A 27,499-nucleotide genomic window follows, 5' to 3' on the forward strand; every position below is an offset into this window, starting at 1 on the left:
CTGTATATCCCTTCAATAACAAAATAAATGAAATAAAATTAACATTCCCCCACAATATGTAAATACTTATTTATAAATCTACACCTGTACTTGCCCACTAAAACACTGTCCAAAATTGAAATTTAAGAAGGATGAAATTAAATTCTAATTTTCTAAAGTTCTAAAATTTTTTTTCTCTGACCCCACTGGATTCTCTTGTGCACCCTATGTGGTTCATCTGGAAATTATTTCTCTACTCTAAAGGATAATGAGGCTGTGAGTGGCAAACAAGAAAGGAAGCTGCTTTTAAGAAGTCATTGCTTATTTAGTGTGACAGTCCTGAAAGGTATTCAAAAGCTAATGCAAAAACTAATTATTAAAATAGAATTAGAATTAACATAGACCTGTATCATTAAAATGGAATTAGAGCAACAGAGCATGCCTTCATTACCTCAGTGGCTAATGTGCAGCTGGAAATCATTTGACCACAGGTCAGCAGACACGAGGAAACTTTATGGGGTCTCTGGGCCCTAAAACGCATCTTAACGAAGCCAGAACACCCAAGCGGGAGGGAGAAGGAATTGTGCAGACTGAGAGAGGAACAGAGGGGCTTCCACGAGGCCTGGAAGCCTGAGGGCCTGTAGCGGCTCAGGACAAGCCTCAGACAGTGGGATTCGGAGGTGCCCAGGGGCTAGAATGTTGAGCTGGGGTGCCCACCACCTTTCATCCTGCCAGTTTCCGCATTTGCAGCTCAGACTCCATCTGGTGCAAGACCAACTTCCAAACTGAAGGGAGCAGCAGAGAGCAACGAACAGGCCCTAATTGTTTTTAGGATCTTTTCAGCCCACTGAGTGATGGCCACCACCCTAACTTGCTCAGGAGTGGCGCGGACAGGGAGGACCACGAGGGCCAGGAGCCACTCATGTCCGTCCCGTGCTACTCCGGAATGACTGGCTAGCACATTTTAAAGCATTTGGAGGTAAATCGGCGGCCACACGCCCCTGCCACTGTGATCGTGTTTCCCATCTGTAAGCAGCATGAGGATTGTTTAAGCACCTACGTATACACTGTCTCATCAACTTCGGAGTGAGTTGCTGAGGTAAATGGGATTTGCAGGACCATTTCATAGTTGAGGAAACAGATCCCAGAGATGTGAACACCTGTCCAACCATGGAAAGCTAGTTAGTGACGGAGCTGGGCTTAATAGGGTTTAACTTCTTCTTATCTCGCCTTTCTCAGAGTTCATGGACAGTTTCCCAAGAATCTGCAAATATATCCTGTAAAAAAAAAAAAATCTAAGTTTTTGTTTTCATTGTGATGATAATCTGCAACAGTCATAATAAGCATAATCTGAATTATCTGGAGGATCACAACTGAGGAATGGAATATAGCAGCAGAATCTTTGTTTTTATGCTTTAATTTGTGCCTCTCTTTGAGTTTATACCAAGCAAAATTCAGTGGACTTCATGGTATGCTCTATCACTGAGATTTTTTTGCAGGAGACTGAACACAGAAACGTGGCGGGAGAATTGAGTCATCTCAGGACCCACAAAATACAGGCATGACAGACTAAAAAGTAACTTGCGCCATAACATCCATGTCCAGGTTTCCAGTAGATGTGCGCTGAGGTCTCAGTCTTTTTGATAATATCATCTTTTAGTTATTAAATTAAAAAAATTTTAGTAGGAAGTATGCCCTGAAGAACGGTTCTGTTCTGGAGTACAGCAATAACTGGATTAGTTGTCCACTGAAGGCAGACTAGTATCTTCAAATGAAGAGAGAACCTTGGAGTTTTCAAGTGACATCTGCATTGCGTGCTTACAGGGTGCTCGTTAAGTGAAACTTTTGCTTCTCCTGAACGACAAACAAAGGGACATATTAACACTCCTGTTTTGTATGCAAACAGGCATTCCCAGGAGTTGTATTTTCAAACTCACAATATGGAAACAAAAACTGAGCTAACATTTTTCTACCATTAACCCAAACTGACATTTTTATGATTCAGAGCACTACTACCATCCACTTACCTATCACATTAAATTCATTTGCAGATCTGCATTTTATTACCTTTATGGTAGTTGATTTCTATTTTTTCTTCAGTTATATAGTAATCTATAAACATGGAGTTTATACATTGTTTCATGGTTCTACGTACTGAAATAACATTTTAATAAAAATTAAAATGAGAGTCACCTGGTGGGCGTTGGGGCCTGCAATCGTTTTCCAAGAGCGTGAAGGGGTTCCTTCAGTCCCCCGGGGCGGGGGGGGGGGGAGCGGGGGGGGGGGGCGGAACCTACAGCAGAGGGCGCTGTCCTGTCTCCGCGCGGCATCCCCTTCCCACTCCAGGATGGCTCACCTCCGAGGGCTGCTTACAGATTCCTTTCCTTCCCTTCTTCTTCTGCACCATCAGCCCCAACTCTTCCCTTACTCTAACTCCCTTCTTAGCTCCTGGGCCCATCAGGGGACTCTCTCTCTTGGGAAAAGTTTTGAGATCCTAATCTGGTCCAGTTACCTTATTTTCCACATGAAGACGCTGGGGCCCAGATGGATAAAGTGACTCTAGTTCAGGGTCACTGGAGACCCTGCCGCTGCCGGCCTTCGTGGTCCGTAGGGCAGGGACACAGGCCCACGGAGAGAGCACAGGGAAGCTGCAGTCATTGCCTGCCACGCGCCTGCTCCTCTCGGGTTTCCAGGGAGGGAGGCTGCCCTGCGGGCCTGCAGCAAGCCTCGAGCCGAGCGGCATTACTCTCCCGCAGGCCACCATGGCGCCCGCAGCTCCCGGCGCGCTGGCCTCCGGCTTCCTCCAGCAGAGGCCTGTGACAGACGGACGGCGGGAAACCTGAACCGAGACTTGGGTCTGCTAACGTGGCAGTCCGCGCCCCCGGGGGAGCCTTTGCTCTTCGACGGGCCTCCGTGTCCCCTTCCAGGAAACCGTCAGGACACCAGGAGAATTCCAGCGTCTCCCAGTCTTCCCTAAATCTAAGAATTCCTTGGCGTGTTTCTTAAAAACCCCGATTCCTGGGCTCCAGCCCAGATTTGGAATATCTAGGGGATTTGCCTGGCAATCTGTGTTTAACAAGGGCCCCGGCTCGTTGCTATCGGCAGGAAAACGCCGAAGTGTGAGCCGTGCAGAACTGTGAGTCCGCAGAAGCCCCACCACATGGCCCGCGAGGCTGTAAGAGGAGCGCCCGGCAGGCGGGGCAGCTTGCCGCTCACAGGATGTCTGTCACACCGGTGACTGAGTCAGCAAGTCTGAGGGACTAAGGAAACAAAATGGGTGAGTTTAATCAGAGGAATTGATTGACAGAGGACAAGGACAGGCTTTGTGGTTTCGTTGTCTTTTTTATATATAAAGATTTTATTTGTCTGAGAGAGAGAAAGAGTGTGCACAAGGAGGGGGAGGGCCTGAGGGCGAGGGAGAAGCAGACACCACACTGAGCTCCTAGTCTGACACAGGGCTTGATCCCAGGACCCTGGGATCATAACCTGAGCCAAAATCAAGACTCAGACGCTCAACCGACTGGGCCATCCAGGTGCCCCAAGGGCAGGCAGCCCCAGGGACAGAGACTACTGTGAAGGAGCAGCAGTGAGCTTTTCTGGGTGACAGGGGCTCGACCTGTGGAGGAGGTCTGGCCTGGACGGCCAACTGCACTTCCTTCAAGGGTTTGAGTGGGGTCAGCCCTGTGGTTCCGTTTCAGAGGATGGGTTTTTGTCCAATGTGGCATGTAGATTAGCAGTGGCTGGGCTTCAGGGGATCAACTGCGTTCCCTGGGTGACATGTCCTTACTCTATGGGAGACCAAGTTCCATTTTCTGTCCTTATGGGTAATGACACCACCATTCAATCAGAAATAGATATGTGGATATAAAGGGTGTAAAAGAAAAATTATTCTGACACTTGTTAAAACGTTAAGGAAGACTTCATTTGAGACTATTGCAGTAGGGGAGAGGAAACTCAGTTTCAACTATAGCAAAAATAATTGAGGATTTATAGCTAATGAGCAGAGTGAGGGGGTCTGTGGATGGAAAGTTATTAAGAGGAACTTGATTAGCCATCAAGGGTAGGGGGACCCTTGCTAAAGTAGGCCAACATGCCCAGCTATCAATGGCAAGGGATGCAAGACTGGACTCAGCCGGCCAAGGTCAAGGGAGTAGGCCAAAGGCAAAGTCAAGTCAAGAAGAGAGCTCAGAGGAGCCTGACTGAAGTTTGGTCAAGAAGAAGTCTTTGTCAGGGGGTGAGATATCTCATGGTTGAAATGAGGTAATAAAAAGCTAGTAGGAACGGGAATTTTTCTCGGTCAGGTTAAAGAAGCTGGCTAAGAAGAACGATCCTTAGGTAAATATGGAGGATTGAACTGGGGGCTTGTGTTACCTGATAGAGATAATATTAATAATAATATAATAGTAATAATTATAGATTATATTAAAAGCTCTCATTTATTAAGAAATTATCATGCACCAGTAATTGTATATACATTATTTCAAATCCTTAGAAAAACCCTCAAATAGAGTATTATTTTAATTTTTTTAAAAGATTTTATTTATTTGTTTGAGAGAGAGAAAGAGAGAGAGTACATGAGAGGGGGGAAAGTCAGAGGGAGAAGCAGACTCCCTGCTGAGCAGGGAGCCCGATGTGGGACTCGATTCTGGGACTCTAGGATCATGACCTGAGCCGGAGGCAGCCGCTCAACCAACTGAGCCACCCAGGCGCCCCCTAGAGTATCATTTTAATTTTTACAGGTGAAGAAACTGAGGTTCAGGCAAAGCATTGTCAAAGTCAGGCACTGAATCCAGGTTCATCTGATTCTGAAACTGATTACTTTCACTGTAGTGTGAATGAATTTACAAAGTGAATGAATAAATGAACACATGAGCTTTGTTTCAAGACTAAAATAATTTCCCAGATAAAAAGACTTTTTTCATCTCTGACAAGCCGTAAAAACTGCATGAGCCTCTTATCCACACTAACTTTGCCTCTCTCCCTGGTATTGCTACAAGGCCCCAGGTTCAATACCATAGTTCTGTTGTTTTTTGTTGTTGTTGTTTTTTAATGTGACTGAGATGTTTAACAGGAAAGGTTAGTTGGCTCGGAGCCTGGAAAACTTGGTGGACAGCTGAGCACATTGGAAAGCCTGGAAACTGAGGAGGACCAAAGGGTATTACACAGATCTCCTTGGTGTGTTGGAGTCCTGGGCTTACGGACTTCCCTTTGCCTATTTCTGACTAAAGGCCACCGGTCAAAGTGGTAAAAGGAGAGAGAAATCTTGTGACTTGTGTGTGGAGAAGATTCATTTCCTTGTTGCTGTTGTCTGTGGAGAGACGGCTTATTGCCAAAAATGCACCAGTGATTTGAATACCCCAAGAGCTAGAAATATTAAGAGCTAATCCAAACCATCAGAATTGTTGGCTCCAACTCTAACAAAGAAGGATAAACAAAATCTTTCTAAACTGGGAAATGGTTCAGGATTATTTTTCTTTGCTTTTCCAACTCATCAAAGATAAGCTTTCAACATCAGAATGTTTTATTAAAACTTTTCTAATTGCCTTCATTGTTTTGTTAATCAAGCTTATCGCAAGTGTAGCATCTTTTATCTGTACTGCTAACTGGGTTCTTTCAAACCATGTTGACATTTTGGTTGTTTTTGAACCACCTTCCCCTCCCCCCCTTTTCATGCAGAAGGGGGTCATGTCTTATTAACCTCTTTGAAGATGATTGGCTGTCTTTTTAAGGGATATTTGAATTATACTGATTTGTATGCTTACAAAATATGCAGTGAGGACAGATGAACAGAAGGCTGGAGTGGAAAGAAGGAAATAATTCTCTTCTAGTGCAAAGTGCGTCTTGTAAGTTTCTAATTATGCCACAAACTATGAGGTCACACACATAAAATAATGGTATGAGTTATTATAACATAGTTGTTTTCTGTTAGTCTCAGCCGACTGATAATGATATTATCAGCTAGGAATGCCTGCACCCTTTCTACTTGTGGCAAACCCTCACAGCCATTTCCGCAACCAGTGCTGCAGCTGGACCTGCCCTGGGGCTTCTGTACGACTGCAAATTGTACCTCAACAACAGCCATGGGGGAACCTAAAAAAAAAAACAAACCAAAAAACACAAGGTTTATTACTCAAGTCCTGGAGGGTACCAGGCACACCTGGGGCCATAGATCCAGGTCATGGGTAGGGAGAGAGAGAGAGAGAGGGAGGGAGGGAGGGAGGGAGGGAGGGAGAGACCTTCTGCCTTTATGCGGTTGAGGGTGGTGCCTCTTGTCTCAAGGCTTCATTGTCGGTGAATTCTGACGCTGGAATTAAAATAGAACCTAGTTCCTGGTGTTATTATCTGATCCACCACTTAAAATCAACTCTTGCTGTAGTTATATTTTGTTTAAAACAAGGCATTGTGTATTTCATCAAATCTAAGATGCTTTTGAGGTTGACGATTTCTGGATCCTATGCGAAGGGGGTCAATAATGGAAGAGCTCACATTACACTACATCATGACTGCCACCTGGTGGCCAGTTATTGTATGACACATCGACTGCATCCCGCTTTCAGAGAAGCTTGCTGATTTGAGAGAGGTTAAAATGAGGGGGAAAAAAAGTGCACAACTTTAGAATTGTTGAAACAGGGTATATTCACATAAAAGAAAAATTAGACACTAATTTTACATTTTTCATAAATTTTCTGAAGTTGGCCCTCAAATAATGACTTTGGTCCTTTAAAATATAATTGGAGCACTGGGTGTTATGAACAAACAATGAATCATGGAACACTGCACCAAAAACTAATAATTTGATTTATGAAATCCTAGTGGATACCCCAGTGGTGACGGAGTATCACTATTGCACAAAGTAGGTGACACCTCTGCAGGTCGCCACCATCTACCTGTTGAGAAATAAACGTTGTGGCCGCCCATCTACCTGTTGAGAAATAAACGCTCTTATATCCATACATAATTTAGTCCTGATAATCAACCAATCTCTATCTTTTCCCCTCTCCCTCTCTCTTTACTTTTGGAAAATATAGATAGAAAATTATTTATGGTCAGCATCTTCTTTCTTTTCTTTCTTTTTTTTTTTTTTTGAGAGACAGAGCATGTGTGCGCTGTGGGGAAGGGGCAGAGAGAAAGAGGGAGAGAGAGAGAATCTTAAGCAGGTTCCACCCTAAGATCATGACCTGAGCCGAAATCAAGAGTCAGGCTTTTAACTGACTGAGCCACCCAGGTGCCCCAGCATCTTCTCTTTCAAATAAAAACACTAACAGCAGACCTTACAAGAGAGGATTAATGGTTTTTTGTGCCTCTGTATTTCAGCCTGGAAAATGCCAAAGTGTATTACTGTGTTTCTATTTTGGGCTGTACAAAGCACAAGCTTGGGAGGCCTGGTTCCTTTCCTTTCTTACTAGTTGTATAAGTTTTTCCACCTCCCTGCATGTCAGTTTCCTTGACTGTCAAGTGGATATACTCACCCATCCTTTCAACCCGGAGGGGCTTCATGATGAAACAAATGGGGCAATGGGGGGAAACATTCTGGTAACCATGAAAGACCTTATACAAATATATGATGAGGATCACTGAAAAAATACTTAGAGAGTTTTGCAAGTGCCTGTGGTTGTAGAAACAAATCTTTTCAGTTTAAATTACTTTGACTTTTACAATAATTTGGAACAAAATCAAAGGGTTGGATCTAAATCTGTGTAGTGTGAAGGATTTAGCCTCTTTCTAGGGTTTAAAAATAATGACAGATTGTTATCCCATGGGACTCCCATTAGGCCACCAGTGATGGCGTTAAAGTCCCACTCTGTGAGTGGACACAATTTTAGTATATGTGCTGCCGAAGCGAGCACAAGTGGACACAATTTTAGTGTACAAGTTGGGTCCTTTGGGATAAAGGGAACAACCTCAACTTTCTCCCACGGTGCATGTTTACCTGGTAGGTGTGTGGGGACCTCAACAACTGGAACATGAATCCCTCTCAGAACTTAGGCAGCCAAACCTCAGGGCCCCTGGTCATCTCCAGAATGAGCTCTCCCTGAGGCTGAGGGGCCTGTGCTTTGGGGACTCCGTGATGAAGAGACCTAGGTCTACTCAAAGCAGGTGGAGACAGAGGCTTCTCTGAACTCTCCTGGAGGGTCGACACTTGTGGATTCCTCTGTCCTTATCCTCTTGAAGTTCCTAATTTGGAATAATCCTTCCCAGCTCTTAACTAAATCTCTGACAGAAGGATTATAAGTGCATAACTCTGGCACTTGAAGATGCAAAAAATCTGACCCTTGAGATCCTGTGGCCTGTGAAAATCTGCTCAGGTCATGATTGTGGAAAATCATCTTTAGCAGGAATGAAGATAGACTGCTGGCTTTAATTATTTTGTGAATGGCTTAGTCTATAACTTATAGGATAAAAATTTTAAGCAGTTTAACTACGTATTTGAATTGGAGACTGTGTGTTTAAGTATGTCAATAAATTTATTAAAATGTGCCTTTATAATGAAACTCTATGTATATGTGTGTATATGTCACGTGTATATGTCAATAGATGTATATGTCAACATATGCTTATTGACATTTATGGAAAACTGATGATCAGAAATGATTGTCAGTGGTTGTGAGACATTCTTGTGCATAACTTTTGGTTCCCAGGGGTCCTGAAGGATTTTGCCCCCATCACCATGGTCATGGGGAGTTTACCTGCGTTTGCCCTCCAGGTAAAGCCTCCCAGGAGCCAGAGTCCCAGAAACCCTCTGAGCCATGAGCTGACAGCAAGGACGATATTATTGACTGGCTCCTGGGTCCTAGCCAAATGGTTCTTGTTTGACAGAGCCCTTTTACTGATTTTAGGGAAAAAAGTGAAGTATCACCTTTTTTATGATTCAGCTCTGAAGGTATTTTCTTTGCAATGGAAAGAGAAGAGACTTCTGTCACCTATAAGGGCAGCAGCCTTGGTGACACTGATGCAGAGACTTACTTTGGGTTATAGAACACAATTGAGTGAAGTGAAACTTCTCTGAGGGAGAACTGCGCCGAGGCTCCCCCATCTAACCTCATTCCTAGAAGGTGCTCCGGGAATACTTGGGGAAGACAGGGAGGAGGGGGCGGGGGCAGGAAGGCAATTGGCCAGGTCCAAGTCTTTAGGAAGTGGGTATCAGGCTCAGCAGGGATAATTAAGTCCTGCTAAAGATAATCTAGAAGGGTATTTTCATAAAAAGGACAACTTATTTTCCAAAGTCATGAATTACTTATGGTTAGGGGTTCTTTTTTTTTTTTTTTAATATTTTATTTATTTGACAGAGAGAGACAGAGAGAGAGCACAAGCAGGGCGAGTGGCAGGCAGAGGGAGAGGGAGAAGCAGGCTCCCTACCGAGCAGGGAGCCCGATGTGGGGCTCGAGGTGGGGCTCGAGGTGGGGCTCGAGGTGGGGCTCGAGGTGGGGCTCGAGGTGGGGCTCGAGGTGGGGCTCGAGGTGGGGCTCGAGGTGGGGCTCGATCCCAGGACCCTGGGATCATGACCTGAGCTGAAGGCAGACGCTTAATGACTGAGCCACCCAGGCGCCCCAGAGTAGGGGATTCTAAGCTAGGCACAAGTTGTGTCCTAGCCTGGCAGTCGGACTTGTCTGAATAGGACGGGTGAATTATTAGAATGGTGGCCCCGGGGGTCTATTTATAGGAGCTTGTATATTGTATTGAGTGGAGGCTCTTCTCAGGGACAGTTTGTGGAGGAGGCTGAGGCAGTGAGGGATGGTGAGACGGGGTGGTGACTGTCTCTGATATCTGCCCCAATGCTGGCCTTCCGGAATCTGGAATCACAGCTGAGCCCTGGAGAGAAAGAGGAGGGGAGTGGAGAAGGAAGGGAGGAAGGAAGGGGAAGAGAGGAGAAGGTGGGGGGAGCGGAGGCAAGGAGGGGATGGTGGAGGGGAAGAGGGGAAGGGAGGGTGGAGGCGAGGAGAGAAGAGAGGGAGAAAAGAGGGGGAGGGAGGAGGGGAGGGAGGGGTGAGAGGCATGACCTGAACTAAGGGGCCTGCTTTCATAAAGGACTCCCGGTGCTCAGGTGGTCAGGTGGGACACAGGGCACGGGAGAGGGCTATTCTCCTTATTTATTGTAACTATCAACATTCTTAGCATTAGAAACCCACTCTGGTTAAACAGAGAATCGATTGGAAAGCTGCTGGTTTACAGAAATACCAGGAAGTTGTGAGAAGCTGGCTGGAGGAAAGCCAGGGACAAGGGAGACCACGTAACCGCAGGACCACAGCCAAAATCTTGCCAGTGACGACACGGCTGTCATATTTCGCGCAGCATCCACTGCTCCCAGAACCTGGATATTGTTGTGGCCAGTGCTGTCACTCTTGTGGACATCACTGCTCTTAATGCTTTGGGTCAGTAGCTATCAAGTCAAAAATCTGGGGTGGGAGCATCTGCTTGGTTAAACCTCCATCACATACTTGCATTCTAGCCTCCAGGGAGGCTGGGAGGAGGAAGGCTGGCAAGTGGAGGCCAGGAAAGAAAGCACCTGAACTTTTCTGCTTCTCTAAAGGGAGGTGATTTGAGGGGCGCCTGGGTGGCTCAGTCGGTTAAGCAGCTTCTTCGGCTCAGGTCCTGATCTCAGGGTCCTGGGATTGAGCCCCGCTTTGAGTTGGGCTGCCTGCTAAGGGGGGCGTCTGCTTTTCCCTCTCCCTCTGCCCTTCCCCCTGCTTGTGTTCTCTATCTCACCTAAGTAAATAAAATCCTAAAAAAAATTTTGAGATATTGTTTTGGGAGCACAAAGGTATTGGTGAACTTAACTACACAAAAATAAAATGTACATGCTGTGAAAAAAGTACCATAAAGCCAAAAGCAAGAATCCAAATGACAAATCAACTTCTGAAAGAAATTGGAACACTTTATTTTAACATGAATCAACTAGTCATCTTATTTACTCACCTTTATGCACAAAAGAGAAAAAGAGGGAGTTCTAAGACTGTTATTTTTAAGAAAGAAGGATGGCCGATTATATTTTCTAGTTACAAAGCTCCATGTGAATACAGTTATCCATGACTACCTGGCAGCATACAAAGTTTCTAGAGATTACAAAGCTGTGTTGAAAAAAACATCGTTTCTCCCCTGAATCGCAGTGGTAACTTTTTAAAAATTCGTTGACATACCGGCACAGATCTGTCCCTAGCCCCTATTCTGTTTCACTGGTTTATTTGCTTTGTCAACACCTGTATTAACTGCTGTAGCTTTATATGGTAAGTCTTGCTATCTGGCCGTTTTACTCTTCTAACTGTCCTTTTTCAAGTTTTGGCTATTTTAGGCACCTGCAATTCTGCATGCCAATATTTTTTTTCTTAAGATTTTATTTATTTGAGAGCGAGAGAGACAGAGATAGCGAGAGATAGCACAAGCTGGGAGGAGAGGGAGAAGCAGGCTTCCCGCTGAGCAGGGAGCCCAACGCAGGGCTCGATCCCAGGACTCTGAGATCATGACCTGAGCCGAAGGCAGACGCTTAACGACTGAACCACCCAGGCACCCCTCCGCATGCCAATATTAATGTGGCCACACCCACATCATTTGGTCAATGTTTATGGTGTCGTTTCCCATCTTTCTACTCTCAATCTATTTGCATCCTTATATTTGAAGTTTGTTTCTTGGGACGCATGGGTGGCTCGGTCGGTTAAGCTCTGACTCTTGATTTTGGTTCAGGTCACGATCTCAGGGTTGTAAGATCGAGCCCCACATCGGGCTCTGCTTTGGGTGTGGAGGTTGCTTAAGCTTCTCTCTCTCTCTCCCTCTGCCCTTCCCCCACCCCTCTCTCTCCCTCTTTAAAATAAATAAATAAATAAATAAAATAAAACAATAAATTTTTTCTTTAAAATAGCAATAGGAGATTCTTTTTTGGTTTCCTTAGTCCAGTCTCTCAACCTTTGTCTTTTAATTGGAATGCTTTTTCTAAAAAAAGATTTTATTTATTTATTTGAGAGAGAGAGAATGAGAGCCAGAGAGCACGAGAGGGAAGAGGGTCAGAGGGAGAAGCAGACTCCCTGCTGAGCAGGGAGCCCGATGTGGGACTCGATCCCGGGACTCCAGGATCATGACCTGAGCCGAAGGCAGTCGCTTAACCAACTGAGCCACCCAGGCACCCATGAGTGATGTTTCTGAATGGAGGGGTGCCTTAGTGGCTCAGTCAGTTGAGTCTGCCTTCAGCTCAGGTCTTGATCCCAGGGTCCTGGGATGGAGCCCAGAGTTGGGCTCCTTGCTCAGCGGGGAGCCTGCTTCTCCCTCTCCTTCTGCCACTCCCCCTGCTTGTGCACACTCCCTGTCAAATCAATAAATAAAATCTTTGAAAATATATGTCTGAATGGAGAGCAATTTCACTGAATTTACGAATAAAAAAATAAAACATGGGGCAAAGGGATCATAACAGTGATCTACACTTCTTTTCACGGGGAGAACTCAGCAAGCAGTGAGTCTAGGGCAGTTTATTGTGAATGTAATAATTGTGTATCCAATTGTAATTTCAATTCCATAGAACTTAAAATCACCAATAATCAAGTTTCCTGCCCTGAGTCACTGACATGGTCATGCAGGTGAATTGTGTTCCTGTGCACACAGCCAGCATCACATAGGCTATCTTATTCAGAAAAGATAAACATAACAGTTTTTTAAATGCCTAGGTATTGGGGATTCTGTCTCACTCCAAAAGGCTTTACTTGTCTTGAGAGGAAAATCTATACAAAAAACAAAATAATTCTTTGAAGTTTATTTGAACCAAAGAATATTTACACAGTTCTCTTTGTGTTGCACAAAGAGAATGATTGTATTTCCTTTTAATAAGTGATTGTATTTTCTGCCTCAATGCATGTCTAAAAGGCTTCAATCATGTTATGGTCCTTTCTTATATCTTTGGTGTGATCTTATTTTTTTATCCTTTATTTTAAAACCAATATACATATATTAAAAATTTCTTTCTTTTTTTTAAAGATTTTATTTTATTTTGAGAGCGAGAGCACATGAACGCAGGAAGGGGCAGAGGGAGAGAGAGAATGAGGGAGAAGCAGACTCCCCACTGAGCAGGGAGCCTGACGTGGGGCTTGATCCCAGGACCCTGGGATCATGACCTGAGCTGAAGGCAGACACTTAACCGATTGAGCCACCCAGGTGCCCCCTAAAAATTTCTAAGCATTAAAAAAATGTTAAAAGTTATTGTTACCATTTGCATTTTATCAATAGTATCCACTACAAAGAGAGAGGTGGTAAACTTTTTTTCTTTTTTTTAGATATTTTATTTATTTATTTTAGAGAGAGAGCCCACAGGAGGGAGCAGGGGAGGGGAAGAGCAGAGAGGGAGAGGAGCAGAAGGTAGGAGGAGCACAGGGGGAAGGAGAGAGGGAGGGAGAGGGAGAGAGAATCTGAAGCCGACTCTGTGCTCAGCACAGAACCCCCGCTCCGGGCTTGAAGCCATGACCCGAGATTGTGGCGAGAGCCGAAATCAATGGTCAGACACTTAACTGACTGAGCCACCCAGGCTCAGTCATATGTTCTTCATTTATTTTTTTTTTTAAAGATTTTATTTAACAGAGAGAAATACAGTGAGAGAGGGAACACAAGCAGGGGGAGAGGGAGAGGAAGCAGGATCCCTGCTGAGCAGGGACCCCAATATGGGGCTAGATCCCAGGACCCTGGGACCATCACCTGAGCCGAAGGCTGACGCTTAACGACTGAGCCACCCAGGTGCCCGAGGTATTTGATTTTTAAGAGAGGAATTTTATAACTGCTTCTTAAGGATCATTCCTATTGTTTAATTAACTTGCATTAGTGTCTACTTCTTACGGGACTTTTCTGAGGAATGTTACCAGGGTCCCTGAGGCTAAAAGATGGCAGAATTGGAAAGGGGAATTTTCTTTAAGATATTCTCTGAAATCTGTTGATCTAAGAATCAGAGTAGGAGTTCGTTGGTTATTTTAGACTCCACTCCAGCATTAAGTCGTTGAGTTGCTCTTCAGTTATGGAGAGCACAGGTAGGCAATACACCGATGTGCCCAAATGGATCGTTGGATTTTGTTACCTTACCATATGAACAGAGACTAATGCTTCATGGGTATGTACCATTAATAAGAAAGGGAACCAGGGGCGCCTGGGCGGCTCAGTTGTTAAAGCGTCTGCCTTCCGCTCAGGTCACGATCCCAGGGTCCTGGGGTAAGGACCTCCGCAGGAAGCCTGCTTCTCCCTCTCCCACTCCCCCTGCTTGTGTTACCTCTCTTGTCGTGTCTCTATCAAATAAATAAAATCTTAAAAAGAAAGAAAGAAAGAAAGAAAGGGAACCAAATGGAAGGGTTAATGGTTTTAGGTAAGCCCATCAGAAGTGCTGGAAAATCGATTTGAAGTATATGCCTGAGAATGGGTGAAACACTAAGTGCTGTTTTCACATATTATTTAGATGGCCGTCGGGATGAACATCCATTATTTTTCTCTCCTTTCTCTGTGGTTTTCTTTCTGGCAGGCTTTGCCTCTTGCATTCCAGGAAGTCCGGGGGCAATGGTGGATTGTTAGCCAGTCATCCCCTTCTCCCCCAACTCCAACATAGCAGTCTATTTATATCCCATGCTAGCTTTCTCACTCCTAGAAACTTAAATCTTGAGCACAAGGATAAGGGGTTTTAAGCTAAACATTACCAAAACAGCATCCAAAATAACTGGCAATGATTTCCTGATTGAGATCCCTGGCCTAGTCTCCTTCCTTGGTATTGCCGGCTTCTTCAGCTTTGCTCTCCATTCTGTGTCTTTCCATAATTCCCTTTTGCTTCAGTTGGATGAAATGTATATGGCTTACAACCCAAGTATCATAACTGATGTAACATCTATTTGAACCCAAGTCTCACACTCATTGGGCAAGCAAAATTCCAGCCCATGGCTCTCTTTTCTAGATTTTGGTGTAACACAAATTTATAGTGCTCCTTTTGTGGAATTAAAGAACATATGACTTTTACTGAAGGACTAATGTTTCCTACTGAAAAACTTTTTTACAAGAGAAAAATATTCCAAATATACTTCTAAAAATGACAATTAAGTCTTTGTTGATTGACTTACATTCAATTTATTTTAATTATAATGTTTGATCTAACAGAGTGTCCTGGCAGGACAGAAGGCTAAACTAAAAATCCTAAAGTAATCCATTAATAATCATATAAAATTTTTAAAAAACTACCATGCAAACTAACAGCAAAAGTACTTTATTTATTTATAACATCATTTTGTAAACAATCACACTGTGCATTTTTAAATTCAACAATAACAAATTTTTTTCCTTTAGATTTATAGCAAACCTGTGTGAAGTCAATGAGTTAATACAAGAGTGAAGACGAACAGGGTAGAACAATTTTTGAAAGTGTTAAGTTACAGCACTTGATACAAAGACAGATAACTATCTGTACCATAAAAATTTACATGCCACAAAACATAAATTTATAATTTTAAATATGCAGTAAAACACATTTATAAAAAAGCATCAACATTAATTTTATTATAAACCAGTGGATTACTCAGAGGAATATTAAAACTTACTAAACCCGGTAAATTTTGCAACTGAGGTAAAAATTTATAAGTAAACAAAACTATCGTTTATAAGAGCCGAAAAGTAAATGGAAGGGCAGACAACACTTCCTGACGACTATGTCTACTCCTTGATATTCTGAAGCAGCTTCAGTAAATGTGACTCAATGACCTGTTGAACTGGAACAGACAGGTTATCAAGATCAAGACCACCGCATGTTGATCACAGAATTTTACACAGAACTATCAAATTCTACTTAACATCAACTTCTCCTTAAAATAAAGGTATTCCTCCTATTCTGAGGATATATGCCCAATAATATATATTCATTGTCTGAGGATGGTAAGATTGCAGTGCAATACTTAGTGCACTTAAATTTAGTCTGTCACTGACTTCGTGATTGTCCAAGTTACTGGATTCTGTTCTTGTTCAAGGTGTGTTCTAAAGAACAGAGAAAGGGCAACTTTTATAAGTAATTTGCTACAAAAATGTTAAACAAGTCTTGTATGTAAATAGGTGTGCACTCTAGCAACGAATTATTTGGGCTGGTGAAAAGTAATAGTAACAAACTCATTTCCAGACTTTATAAAGAATTTGTTGATTTTGCCCACAGTTAAATTACAGTCACTAGTTAGGATAACATGCCATATTTTATGACTACAAGTGATGAGAACGTTTAGTCCACTAGTCTGTACTGTTTACAGAACTTTACCAACTAAAATAAAACCTGAGAGTTCTAAAATACTTACCACTTCTATAGCCCAAGGCTACCGCTAAATCCATAGAATTATACCCAGAGTCCGTTTCAATGGTCGGGTCAGCTCCATTTTCTGTACCAAAACAGAAAGATCTGCATAAATAAAATGAAAATGTAGATATGTTTGTCTGTGCCTGGCTCATGTGCAAATGGCAGGACAGATTTTCAGCAAATTGGATATTTGCAGCATGGCCTAACAAAGTACAGAGCACACAAAGTGCACAGAGTTCACTTTGGTGCGTCAGCGGGAGGATGCCTCAAACAGGCGTCCTCGATAACAGTTGAAACTCATAAACAACTATAGACAAAACTTATGCACGAAGACATTGAGGACAGAGAAAACAACGATGGATTCAGACACAACCTTCAAGAGGAAAGCAACAGGGACAAATGTTCCAAGCACAGGTGTGCTACGGGATGGAGCTGCTTATCACATGGGCAACTCTGTGGTAGCAGGTGCTTCGCAGGATTAAGGTATTTAGTAATAGGTAAGGATTCTCCTGAGTAATACCAGGGGAGGCCAGCTTGTAAGGAATTAAAATAAAGTCCTCACATGGTATTTTCCAAATATTTTCACTTTTATTGGCTTACCTAAGAGCATTTTTACACATTTAACATGATTTCCATGTACAGCATAAAGCAAAGGTGTCCCTCCATTCTGCAAAAGGAAAAGGTGATTTAGTTTTTCAAGGTGAGCAAGAGATGAATAATTTAACGTTGCTGTGAGACGTTTTACTAAGAACTGGGTATGTAAAAGTCGTTTAAGGCAATTTTCATATTTTGTGAAGAATATTTAAATCAGAAGTAATAACTGAGTTTGTACCATTAACTTTTTCTTCCGTGTTTAACTGCTAAATAATTTTTCCAGATGTTTAGTAAAATTTATTATGTCTCTCCAAACTAAATAATTCCTAGAATTTATTACAGTATTTTAAAAATCAGTATCATAGACTCACCCAATCATATTCATTTACATCAACTCCACAATCAAGCAGCATTTTGACAATATCTGTGTAGCCTTTACTACAGGCCAATGAGAGTGCACTTTCTCGACCTTTTCCTAAAAGCTGGGGATCAGCACCCTGCAGTGGCAAGTGGAGATAACAGACTTCAATTCATGTAAACAAGAATATCGTTATTTCTGTCAATAAGAATTACAGTTCAGTACTTAGGTCAAGTACTGTTCTGGGGTTAATAACGTAAACTACTCACGGATGCCTTTATTATCAGGGTTGTCTGGAGGGCCTTCCTTCCTCCATCTCAAATGCTAACTCTGCTTTCACTCTTAAGTTACATGAAGCTTCCCCCGTGAAGCTTCTCCTACAGCGCTGACCATACTTTTGTTCTCATTGCACTCTGAGGGAGCTGGGCATGAAGTTCTCTCTTGCTGTTTCATGTATGCTTAGTCTTACTTGCCCAACTACATCCAAGTTCCCCAGGAATATGAAAAGCTTGCAAATTTTTTTTGGATCCTCTACCATTACATCTAGTTGGCTGGAGATAGAAAATCTTTACTCAAGACTTAAGTAACTATACATATACATTTTCCAAAGCATTTTCCTTACATTCTGAAGTAGAAACTCTACCACAGCTATTTGCCCGTGTGCTGCAGCCCACATCAGAGGAGTAAATCCTTCTTCATCTGTGTGATTGATAACATTTTCTGTTTAAAAGAAAAACAATTTTTGTCATCTAATTTAACAACCATCTATTAATATCATTATGAAAATACTGGCATTCTAAAAGGTGGATTATACTACTCAATGAGGCTCACTTCCTGCTGACTTATTTGCTGAAGTCCTACTATGTGAGTTTGTACCATTAACTTTTTCTTCCACATGTTTAATTAGCTAATTAATTAATAAGCAAAGGTGTACAATAGTCAAACTATGGAAAGAGCCAAGATGCCCATCGACAGATGAATGGATAAAGAAGATGTGGTATATACACAATGGAATATTATGCAGCCATCAAAAGGAATGAAATCTTGCCATTTGCAACAATGTGGATGGAACTGGAGGGCATTATGCTGAGCGAAATAAGTCAATCAGAGAAAGACATGTATCATGTGACCTCACTGATATGAGGAATTCTTAATCTCAGGAAACAAACTGAGGGTTGCTGGAGTGGGGAGGTGGGAGGGATGGGGTGGCTGGGTGATGGACATTGGGGAGGGTATGTGCTATGGTGAGTGCTGTGAAGTGTGTAAGACTGATGAATCACAGACCTGTACCTCTGAAACAAATGATACATTATATGTTAAAAAAAAAAAAAAGATAGTAGGAAGGGAGAAATGAAGGCGGGGGAATCAGAGGGGGAGACGAACCATGAGAGACTATGGACTCTGAGAAACAAACTGAGGGTTCTAGAGGGGAGGGGATGGGGGGATGGGGTAGCCCGGTGATGGGTATTAAAGAGGGCACGTACTGAATGGAGCACTGGGTGTTATACGCACATAATCAATTATGGAACACTACATCAAAAACTAATGATGTAATGTATGGTGATTAACATAACAATAAAATTAAAAAAAGATTAGGGAGGAAGATAGAGTGATAGGAAAGGGACAACAAGCAGAAAAGTTTGGTGTTTGCAGGAGTGTGTCTACAGGGAAAATGAACACAAGATTGTAAATAAAGATGTGGTTGCATTTGGAAAAAAAATTAAGCAAAGGTGTTCCTCCATTATTTATAATCTTGAAGTAGAAAATTCTTTCGAAGGATATAAAACTCAGAAGTTACAAGGAAAAAAATAAATTTACCATTACAAAATGTTAAACTTTTGCTGAAAACATTAGAATCAAAGGAAAATGACAAACTGGAAAAAAATATGCAACATCAACAACAAAAAGTAAATTTCTTTAATTTAGATGAGGACATATAAATCAATATGTATCAGGCAGTTCACATACAAAAGAGCTTAAATAGACCATAATTTAAAAAATCTAAACACACCCAGTATGAGATACCATTTTTCACCCATGAGATTAGCAAAGATTAAAATCTGATATCTTGTGTTACTGAGGGTATGGGGAAATACAAACTCTAACTTTGGTGTGAGGACAGGACAAATATCTGACAATATATATAAAAGTGAAAAATCCATATACCTTTTGACCCAGCAAATAAACTTTGTGGAACTTATCCTATAGGTATTCTTAAAAAGTATGCCAACAAGAATGTTATTTAATACCGAGAAACTGAAATCAACCATCACCAAGGGGATTAGTTAAAAAATAAAAACATAGTATATATGTATGCAGCAATACAGTGCAAAATTAGGGACCTATTAAAAAGAATGAAATAGGGGGCACCTGGGTGGCTCAGTTGGTTAAGCATCTGCCTTCAGCTCAGGTCATAATCCCAGGGTCCTGGGATCGAGTCCTGCCTTGGCGGAGGGGGGGGGTCCCTGCTTCTCCCTTTCCCTCTGACCCTCCCCCCTCTGCTTGTGCTCTTTCTCTCTCAAAATAAAGAACATGTTTAAAAAAAATAAAAAAGAAATAAATCTTTATGTGCTCATTTGGAAAGATCTCCAAAATATTAAGTGAAAAAGTACAATACAGTGTGTATAATATTTTCCCTGTTGTTTACGTAGTAAAAAGCAAATACATATTTCCACACATGACTCCAAAAATAAACAGAAATGCTTTCTAAAAGAGTTTCCTGAAAACATAAGAAATTTATAATGTTTGCTTTTGGGGAAAAGGTTACGGTGGTAAGGGAGGCTGTAACTTTTATACTTTGTAGTACTTTATTTTTTTTACTACCTACAGAGTTATCTGCCTGGTGAGATTACGCAAATATTTTTTTTTGGTCTTTACACCTTCCTGTATTAAATCTAGTAAGTCCAATTAAATATGTTTTAAGTACAGTTTAAAAAACAGGCTATTACCTTGTTCAATCCGAGTAGCTAGGTACAGCATCTCTCCCTGAGCAGCCAACTGGTGAACAGATAAAGCTGAAATGATACCACAAAAAGCTTCATGTGTTTCTACCTGCAGGGTACACTTTCATCATGTCATTCATATTTGTGCAGCAACTCTTTTCTAAAACAAAAACTATTTTATTGTTTAAAAAAATTTAACTTAAAATATATCCTAACACTACAAGTAGCCATTCTGTATCTGAGATTTAATATACATTTAAGGCAATTCTGACATCTGCAAAGTATTGTTATCAGTGAATATGCAAACTGTTATGATCAACTATTAACAATGCAAATTGCTAATGATCTTATCAATCAAACAAATGGCTTAGGTATTTAATTTTTAAAATGCTAACTCAATATCCAAACTTAAAAGGATGTTGGGTCTAAAACACACAAAGACACACCTTTTGTCTTTTTATTAATTAAATCCTCTGAAATCCCAAATAGCATTATTTCAAGACTCCATGGGTTTTTCTTAACTTTTGGAGTGAGGTAGTAAATGGAAAAATGACTTCGAGAGTAAATTCTTGAATGTAGACCTAGGTGTGGCTAGTTAGCTCTGTGACCTTGAATAAATGATTAACCGTTTTTGTTTATAACATGAGGGACATGAAGTGCATGATCTCTAGGTGTTTCTTTTCAGCTCAAAAATAATATGGTTGGACTATTTTTAAGAGAACATCTGTATTTAATTTATTCATTTATTCATCCATCCATCAATTCGTTCATTTATTTATTTTTTAGGACAACATCTTTAAGACAAAACTAAACAGGCACTGTTCTGTGAGGGTTCATCTTAAAAATTAGTATCACTTGGTCCTTGACTTCAGCGATATGACTGAGCAGCCTTAACAGAAAGGAAAGCAATTATGAAATACATGCAAATTTAATAAGTAGAACAAAAATGGTTAATAGCGAAGTAAGAGTCATGGACTCCTCCTGGCTTAACTATTACAGCATGTGATTCAAAATCAGGATGGATATGGTGTTTCCAAAGTAAAAACATATATTTTACCATGCTTTAGAATATAAATGCATTTACATTATATACTCAAATATAGTTCCTAATATCAAACTGCTACCTGTTTTCTCTCGTTAACATATCTATACTATTTAGAATGTTTTCTGATTTATATAGAAAAATTTCATTTTATTTCTTCTACATTTTTAAAAAATTGTGGATTCAAGGTTTTTTTTTTTTAAGATTTTATTTATTCATTTAAGAGACAGAGATACAGAGAGAGAGAGACAATAAGACAGGGAACACAAGCAGGGGGAGTGCGAGAGGGAGAAGCAGGCTCCCTGCTTCGACCTGAGCCGAAGGCAGACGCTTAACCATCTGAGCCACCCAGGCGCCCCTGGATTCAAGGTTTTAAAGGAGTTAATTTCATATTCATATTATTATAATCAAATTCAAAATTACAATAGAAATCACTCAGGCTTTACTATAAATCACTTGCTGATCACTGATCTAATTTATAAGTAAAATGTAAAGCCTTGCACTCTAAGAACAGAAAAACACTCACAATGTCTTAGTTTGCACAAAGTTCAGAATGATAAATTGTTTGTTATACTAAGACTATAAAGGTTTTAAGAAAGAAAATCTGTAGGGGCGCCTGGGTGGCTCAGACTCTTAAGTGTCCAACTCTTGATTCTGGCTCAGGTCATGATCTCAGGGTCCTGAGATGGAGCCCTGTGACAGCTCTGTGCTGGGCATGGAACCTGCTTAAGATTCCCTCTCTCCCTCTCCCTCTGCATCTCCCCTCTCCACCTCTCTCCCTTAAAAAAAAGAAAACTTGTATAAAATCTGTATGTGTATAAACAAATATAAACCTGTACTTGTATACATCTATATAAAGTCTGTATTAAAATCTGTATTTGTTCTTGGGGCACCTGTGTGGTTCAGTCGGTTAAGCATCTGTCTTTAGGTCAGGTCATGATGGCGGGGTCCTGGGATCGAGTCCCGCATTGGGCTCCCTGTTCAGCAGAGAGTCTGCTTCTCCCTCTCCTGCTCCCCCTACTTGTGTGCTCTCTCTTTCTTTAATAAATAAGTAAAATCTTTTAAAAAAAAAATCTGTATTTGTTTTTAAACATGAAATATTTGATTATGCAGTAATAGTGTGAAAAAAATTTTAAATTACTAAAACTATCAAGATATCACTTAAGCTTTCCAAAATAGAATATGGATTTAAAGAAAATAATGTTTCAAAGCCAGATTCTTGAAAGCATTGTATTACTAATAAGAATATTTTAATACATCAGTGGGATATACTTACAATTTGCTAATAGAGGTGTGGTTGAGACCTCATTTCCTCTGTGTTTGTTGGTCAAAGTAGTTGACTGTTTTATGGGTGAGAAGTGCTTTGTTGTAGAGGGAGTGTAGACATGTCTTACTTGAATTCCCGGAGAAGGAGATGTATGGATATTGCATTCAGCTAAGTAAAATAAATTTAAACACATTAAACTAACATTTTAATGACAAAGCATTTCAAAGTTCTATGTCAATATTTACATTAAAAAAGAAATACATGAGGCATATCTTCAACCATTTCTCAAGTGATATTATTCTTTGCTATAAAAATTCTGTATTATCACAGTGAAAGTTCCAGAAAAAAATCTGTATTAATCTTGAGTGATTTTATTCTGAGGTTAGTTTTTTTATTCAACAGATTGTTATAAAAATAAGTCTACAATATAATGACAAACTTCACTGAATTAAAGCAGGGAGCTGATATCAATCAAATATTCATGGAATAGGAAATAGTAAGGTAATTCATTTCTTAAAAGGCACAAATAATTTTTTTCACCTATCATTTTAAAGGGTACAATAAGGGGCGCCTGGGTGGCTCAGACATTGAACATCTGCCTTTGGCTCAGGTCATGATCCCAGGGTCCTGGGATCAAGCCCCGCATCGGGCTCCCTGCTCGGCAGGAGGCCTGCTTCTCCCTCTCCCACTTCCCCTCCTTGTGTTCCCTCTCTCGCTCTGTCTCTCTCTATCAAATAACTAAAATCTTTAAAAAAATAAATAAATAAATAAAGGGTACAATAAGAAACTTTAATTTGTAAATAAACAAAGGTGAAGAAAATTTTTTTAAAAAAAATCAACATATACTTATAGATATCAAATAACATGAAATTATTTAATTTTGGTTTTGGTGAGATTCTAGAAAATCACATTAAAATATGACTTCCAAACTCTCTCTTCCAAATCATATTAAAATATGACTTCCAAATTCAAAATCTCATGATCAGAAAGGAAAAAAAAAAACAACAAAAAAAATGAAATAAATGAAAACAAATGCAGATATTTATACCATAACTTTCAACCTTTAAATAGGACAGATGCCACTTCCAGGTCAGAGTTAACCTGATCTTGAATATTTTTACTATCCTCTTCATTTAAGGACTTCACAAATCGAGAACACACGTTCATATCAAATCGGTTAGGTAATATGAATTTCATTCCCATGGCAACACCCTGAGCTGATCCTTCTTCTGCATTCGAGTCCAGCTGATGTTCTATTTTAATGTCTGGCATGCCAGTTAGACTGTAACTGTCAGGACACTCTTCCACTATCAGCTGAGCTCCAATATCCAGATTTGCTGATGTAGCCATGATTTCAACTGCAGTTTCAATAATTAAAACATTCCTTCATGATTTCCTCTTTGTTTTATACGAGTGGTATCCACTGTGCTCCTGGAATTCAGATATTGAAAAATCTGGAAGAAAAAAGTTAAAAATATCATTATCAACTTAGCTAAAGTACACAAAATAAGCAAAAAGTGCTCTTATAAGCACCTACACACAATAGTAAGCATATACAATGTTCAGAGGCAGACACCTGGGTACAAATCCAAGCTTCGCCACTTATTAGCTGTGTGAACCTGTACATTACTCAACCTCTCTAAGCCTCAATCTCACCTGTAAAATGGAAGTGTCACCATTAACCTCCCAGGATTTTGGTAAAGGACAAATGAAATATAGTAACATTCTCACCTTCATCACTAGGTTTCAACAAATTTTACTCTTTTCTCCCCTTTCCTATTCCTGAACATTGCCAAATGAACAGAAGATCAAGGTAACAATGAAAATAAACTTTCATGCTCCTTCACCAAGTCAGAATAGCCCAAGAAGATGGCAGCTGTGAATCAGGAAGAGAGAGCCCTCACCAGAACACAACCACGCTGGCACCTTGATCTTAAGACTTCCCAGCCTCCAGAACTACCCGAAATTCCTGCTACAGCAGAAGCCCACAGAGGACTTGGAGGCACTTCATCAAAACGGAAAGAAGCTAATTCTTATTGGGACAAAACATGGTAAAAAAATTCCTAATATCATCTTTTTCTCAAAAATTTGAATTTGTTGTTTTCAATAGTTCAAGTGAGTGATCCTTTCATTGATTGCTAGATTCTTTAAACCACCTTCTAATGTTAAAGTGCCAAGACAAACATTAAAAAAAAAAACCCTTTCATGTGAAAACTTTAAACTCTTACCTGTAGTTCATCTTTTAACATGCTATGTTTGTAAGTGGCTCTTAGTTTGAATTTAAGATAGAACTCATGTTGTACCCATGTCTATTAGCATCTACAACACCTGTGATTCTTGGATAGTCAAAGGCTTTACAAAGTTTTGGTTATGATGAACTGAAGATATACTTATCAGTTTTTGTTCGGCTCAAATGTTAGTAACTTAATACAGGTTTTTATGAAAACTGTTACTACAGAAACTATAGACTGGCTTCCTCTGCCTTATCATCTCTAGGGCATTAGGATCCAATTATAATTTCTAGATCTCAATTTTTGTAATAAGCATTAAGAAATAAGAATTAAATATAAATAACAACTGATTTTTTTCAAATATAGATAATCAAGACATGAATTCAATAAATGCAAACTCTCAAAGCATAGATTATAAACACACCTGTCATGGAATCATTACTATTGTTTTATAATGAGTTTTTGGTAATCGCTGGCACTTCCCTATGAGCCTTAATATAATTTCAAGAGAATTCCATTATTGTACCTAAAATTGTTTCTAAAAAAAAATGAAGAACTCCAAGATTATAAATGCCTGATGCATATAATCCCTGAGATGGGGGGAAGAAAATTAAAACATCTAGTTAATCTTTTCATGTTAGTGTTTACTGCCTCTTAGCAATTTTGAGAGGATGCAGGGTGTTTTAACATTGGAATTTAAAAAGAAAAATGCATTATGATCACAGTGGAGCAGGGGCTGGAAAACCACACATTTACAGATAACTATTTTCAGTTTTAAAACATTTTCCAAGACAGGTCCTTATAACAATCCTTTGAGTAGTGACAGTAGTTACCTGTTATTTCCTATGCAGAGAAAGAAAAAGGGAGCTTATACATTATGACGGACCTATCCAGCTATTTGGATAGATCACCTTGACCACTAAAATAAGCAGCAGCACTAAACTAATCCAAACTTCCAAGAGACAAGAGGTGAAGAAATAACAAATTGTAATAATAATAATAAAAAGAAAGTAACAGGTAACAAAGTCAATATACTTTAGCAAAAGGAAAGAAGGAAACCAGAACAGAAAATGAGTTGTGATTCAAATGGAGACAGAAGCTCAATGCAGAGGGCTTTAAAAATGTATTGGAAGAAGGGAAAAATGAAGGGGGGGAATCGGAGGCGGAGACGAACCATGAGAGACGATAGACTCTGAGAAACAAACTGAGGGTTCTAGAGGGGAGGGGTGGGGGGATGGGTTAGCCTGGTGGTGGGTATTGAAGAGGGCACGTTCTGCATGGAGCACTGGGTGTTATAGGCAAACAATGAATCATGGAACACTACATCAAAAACTAATGATGTAATGTACGGTGATTAACATAACTTAATAAAATAAAATTTAAAAAAATGTATTGGAAGATAAGAACTGTGTTTCCTGAGGGAAGAACCATCTCCCACAGACTCCTATCCAGAGCTGGCCTAAATGCAATCCCCTGAGCTCTCTTAGCACACTGCATTTATTTCTGTTTTTAGTATTTATCATTCTCTTGAAAGTTTCCACTTAAACTCCAAAGACATTGAAAACTTCTCTAGGATGGAGACCACTCTTACTAACTTTGCACACAAAGCAGAACCTGATCCTATCAGGTGATCCAGAAATGTTTTCTGATCTGAACTTTAACATTGTTTTAAATTATTTTCTATACTGAAATGATCCTGCAAGACGCCCAACAAAGGCTTGCTAATTAGATTTGGCTTTACATTCTCAACATCACTACTAACTAGCTGTGCAACCCTGGACAGAAAAATCACATACGTTTTCTGAGACTCATTTTATTAATCTATACAATGTAGATGGTTGAAATAGACATCTCTAATACTCTTTCTAGCGCTAAACATCTTCCATGTCATAAATCAGTTTATAGACGGAATTACAGGTCTTTGAGGGGAGAACCTGGGGGAGGAGGGAGTGAACACAGAAGGCTGTCTTGCCACTACTCTAGAAGAGATGAGCCAAATTGGTTAAGCTAAGATTCTGAAGACTAGGAGAAAGAGAGGGGAAACATGATCGAGAGTAGGAGGCGGTGAGAAAGAGGTACGGCCAAGGATAGCTAGGATCACCTCGATCGATCAGAGCCCAGGGATGAAGAGAGAGACACACTGGGCAACTGTGCTACTCCGCAGTGGATCCTAGTAACAGGAGCCCCCTGGTTCTTCCTAATCCTGAAATTGTCCTACAAGGAAAGGAAGGTGCTATGAAAATGAATGATGCCTCACAAGCAACAGGTGTCCCAGGGTCCCAGGACAGAAGCCCGCTGGAGGGGACACTTGTAGGAAGGGAAGTCCGTTCGGTCGCCACCCGCCAGCTCTGCCGGAAAAGTCCCAGCACAGCTCAAATACTGCGGGTGGAAACTCTGGTTCACCCACGGCGGGAGGGTCAGGGGGACAGGGGCCGGAGGCCGACTGGGTGGGAGCGCAGGGCCTCGCGACTACCTTCGACAGCCGACAGCGAGTCGGGCCTTTCCATCTGCGGCCACAGATTCACTGCAGGCCCCCAAACCCCGGCTTGTTTTGACCGCGACGTCACTTCCGATTTCTTCTTTCGGTTTCTGGCCAAAAAAACGTTCCGCGTCACTGCAGCCTACCGGCCTTCCAGGTTTTTTTCACCGCCGCTGCTCGGTCTTTATTGCCTGAGTACTACAGAGACTGGGTCACTTCAGTAGACCCTTCTGGGTCACTAGGGTAACACCCGTCTGGCCGTCGGATCACATCTCCGCCTCTCCCATCGCCCCGCCCTCCTGACCCTCCCCTGCGACTCTCGGGCTGCGTAAGGTGC

The 27,499-nt window shown here is 41.0% G+C and overlaps 1 protein-coding gene across 4 annotated transcripts; it reads right to left on the reverse strand.

The window, feature by feature from the left end:
- Positions 1–15,165: 15,165 nt before the first annotated feature.
- ANKRA2 (ankyrin repeat family A member 2) lies at positions 15,166–27,470 on the reverse strand. 4 transcript variants are annotated; one of them, XM_027607042.1, is made up of 9 exons: positions 27,157–27,470; positions 23,514–23,906; positions 22,462–22,620; positions 20,150–20,215; positions 17,824–17,921; positions 17,215–17,340; positions 16,850–16,916; positions 16,251–16,331; positions 15,166–15,680 (listed from the first exon to the last, which is right to left on the reverse strand). In XM_027607042.1, the coding sequence occupies exons 2-9, from the start codon at positions 23,800–23,802 to the stop codon at positions 15,625–15,627; spliced, it is 942 nt and encodes a 313-aa protein (XP_027462843.1). In that variant the 5' UTR covers positions 23,803–23,906; positions 27,157–27,470; the 3' UTR covers positions 15,166–15,624. The 4 variants fall into 4 exon arrangements, with proteins under 4 accessions (XP_027462843.1, XP_027462845.1, XP_027462844.1 ...); XM_027607044.1 differs by having other exon boundaries at positions 15,166–15,942; XM_027607043.2 differs by lacking the exon at positions 27,157–27,470 and adding an exon at positions 26,941–27,132.
- Between the last annotated feature and the right edge of the window lie 29 nt (positions 27,471–27,499).

The sequence above is a fragment of the Zalophus californianus genome, chromosome 5, assembly GCF_009762305.2.
Source record: "Zalophus californianus isolate mZalCal1 chromosome 5, mZalCal1.pri.v2, whole genome shotgun sequence".
Classification (NCBI taxonomy): domain Eukaryota; kingdom Metazoa; phylum Chordata; class Mammalia; order Carnivora; family Otariidae; genus Zalophus; species Zalophus californianus.

Bases quoted from the DNA above. Each gene is read 5' to 3' on its own strand.
- ANKRA2 (XM_027607042.1), bottom strand. From the start codon at position 23,802: ATGGCTACATCAGCAAATCTGGATATTGGAGCTCAGCTGATAGTGGAA. The intron at 22,621-23,513 runs GTTGAAAGTTAT...TATTTTACTTAG, and splicing joins GGCATCTGTCCTATTTAAAG to CTGAATGCAATATCCATACA. The intron at 16,917-17,214 runs GTGAGTCTATGA...TTCCTTTTGCAG, and splicing joins ATGTAAATGAATATGATTGG to AATGGAGGGACACCTTTGCT.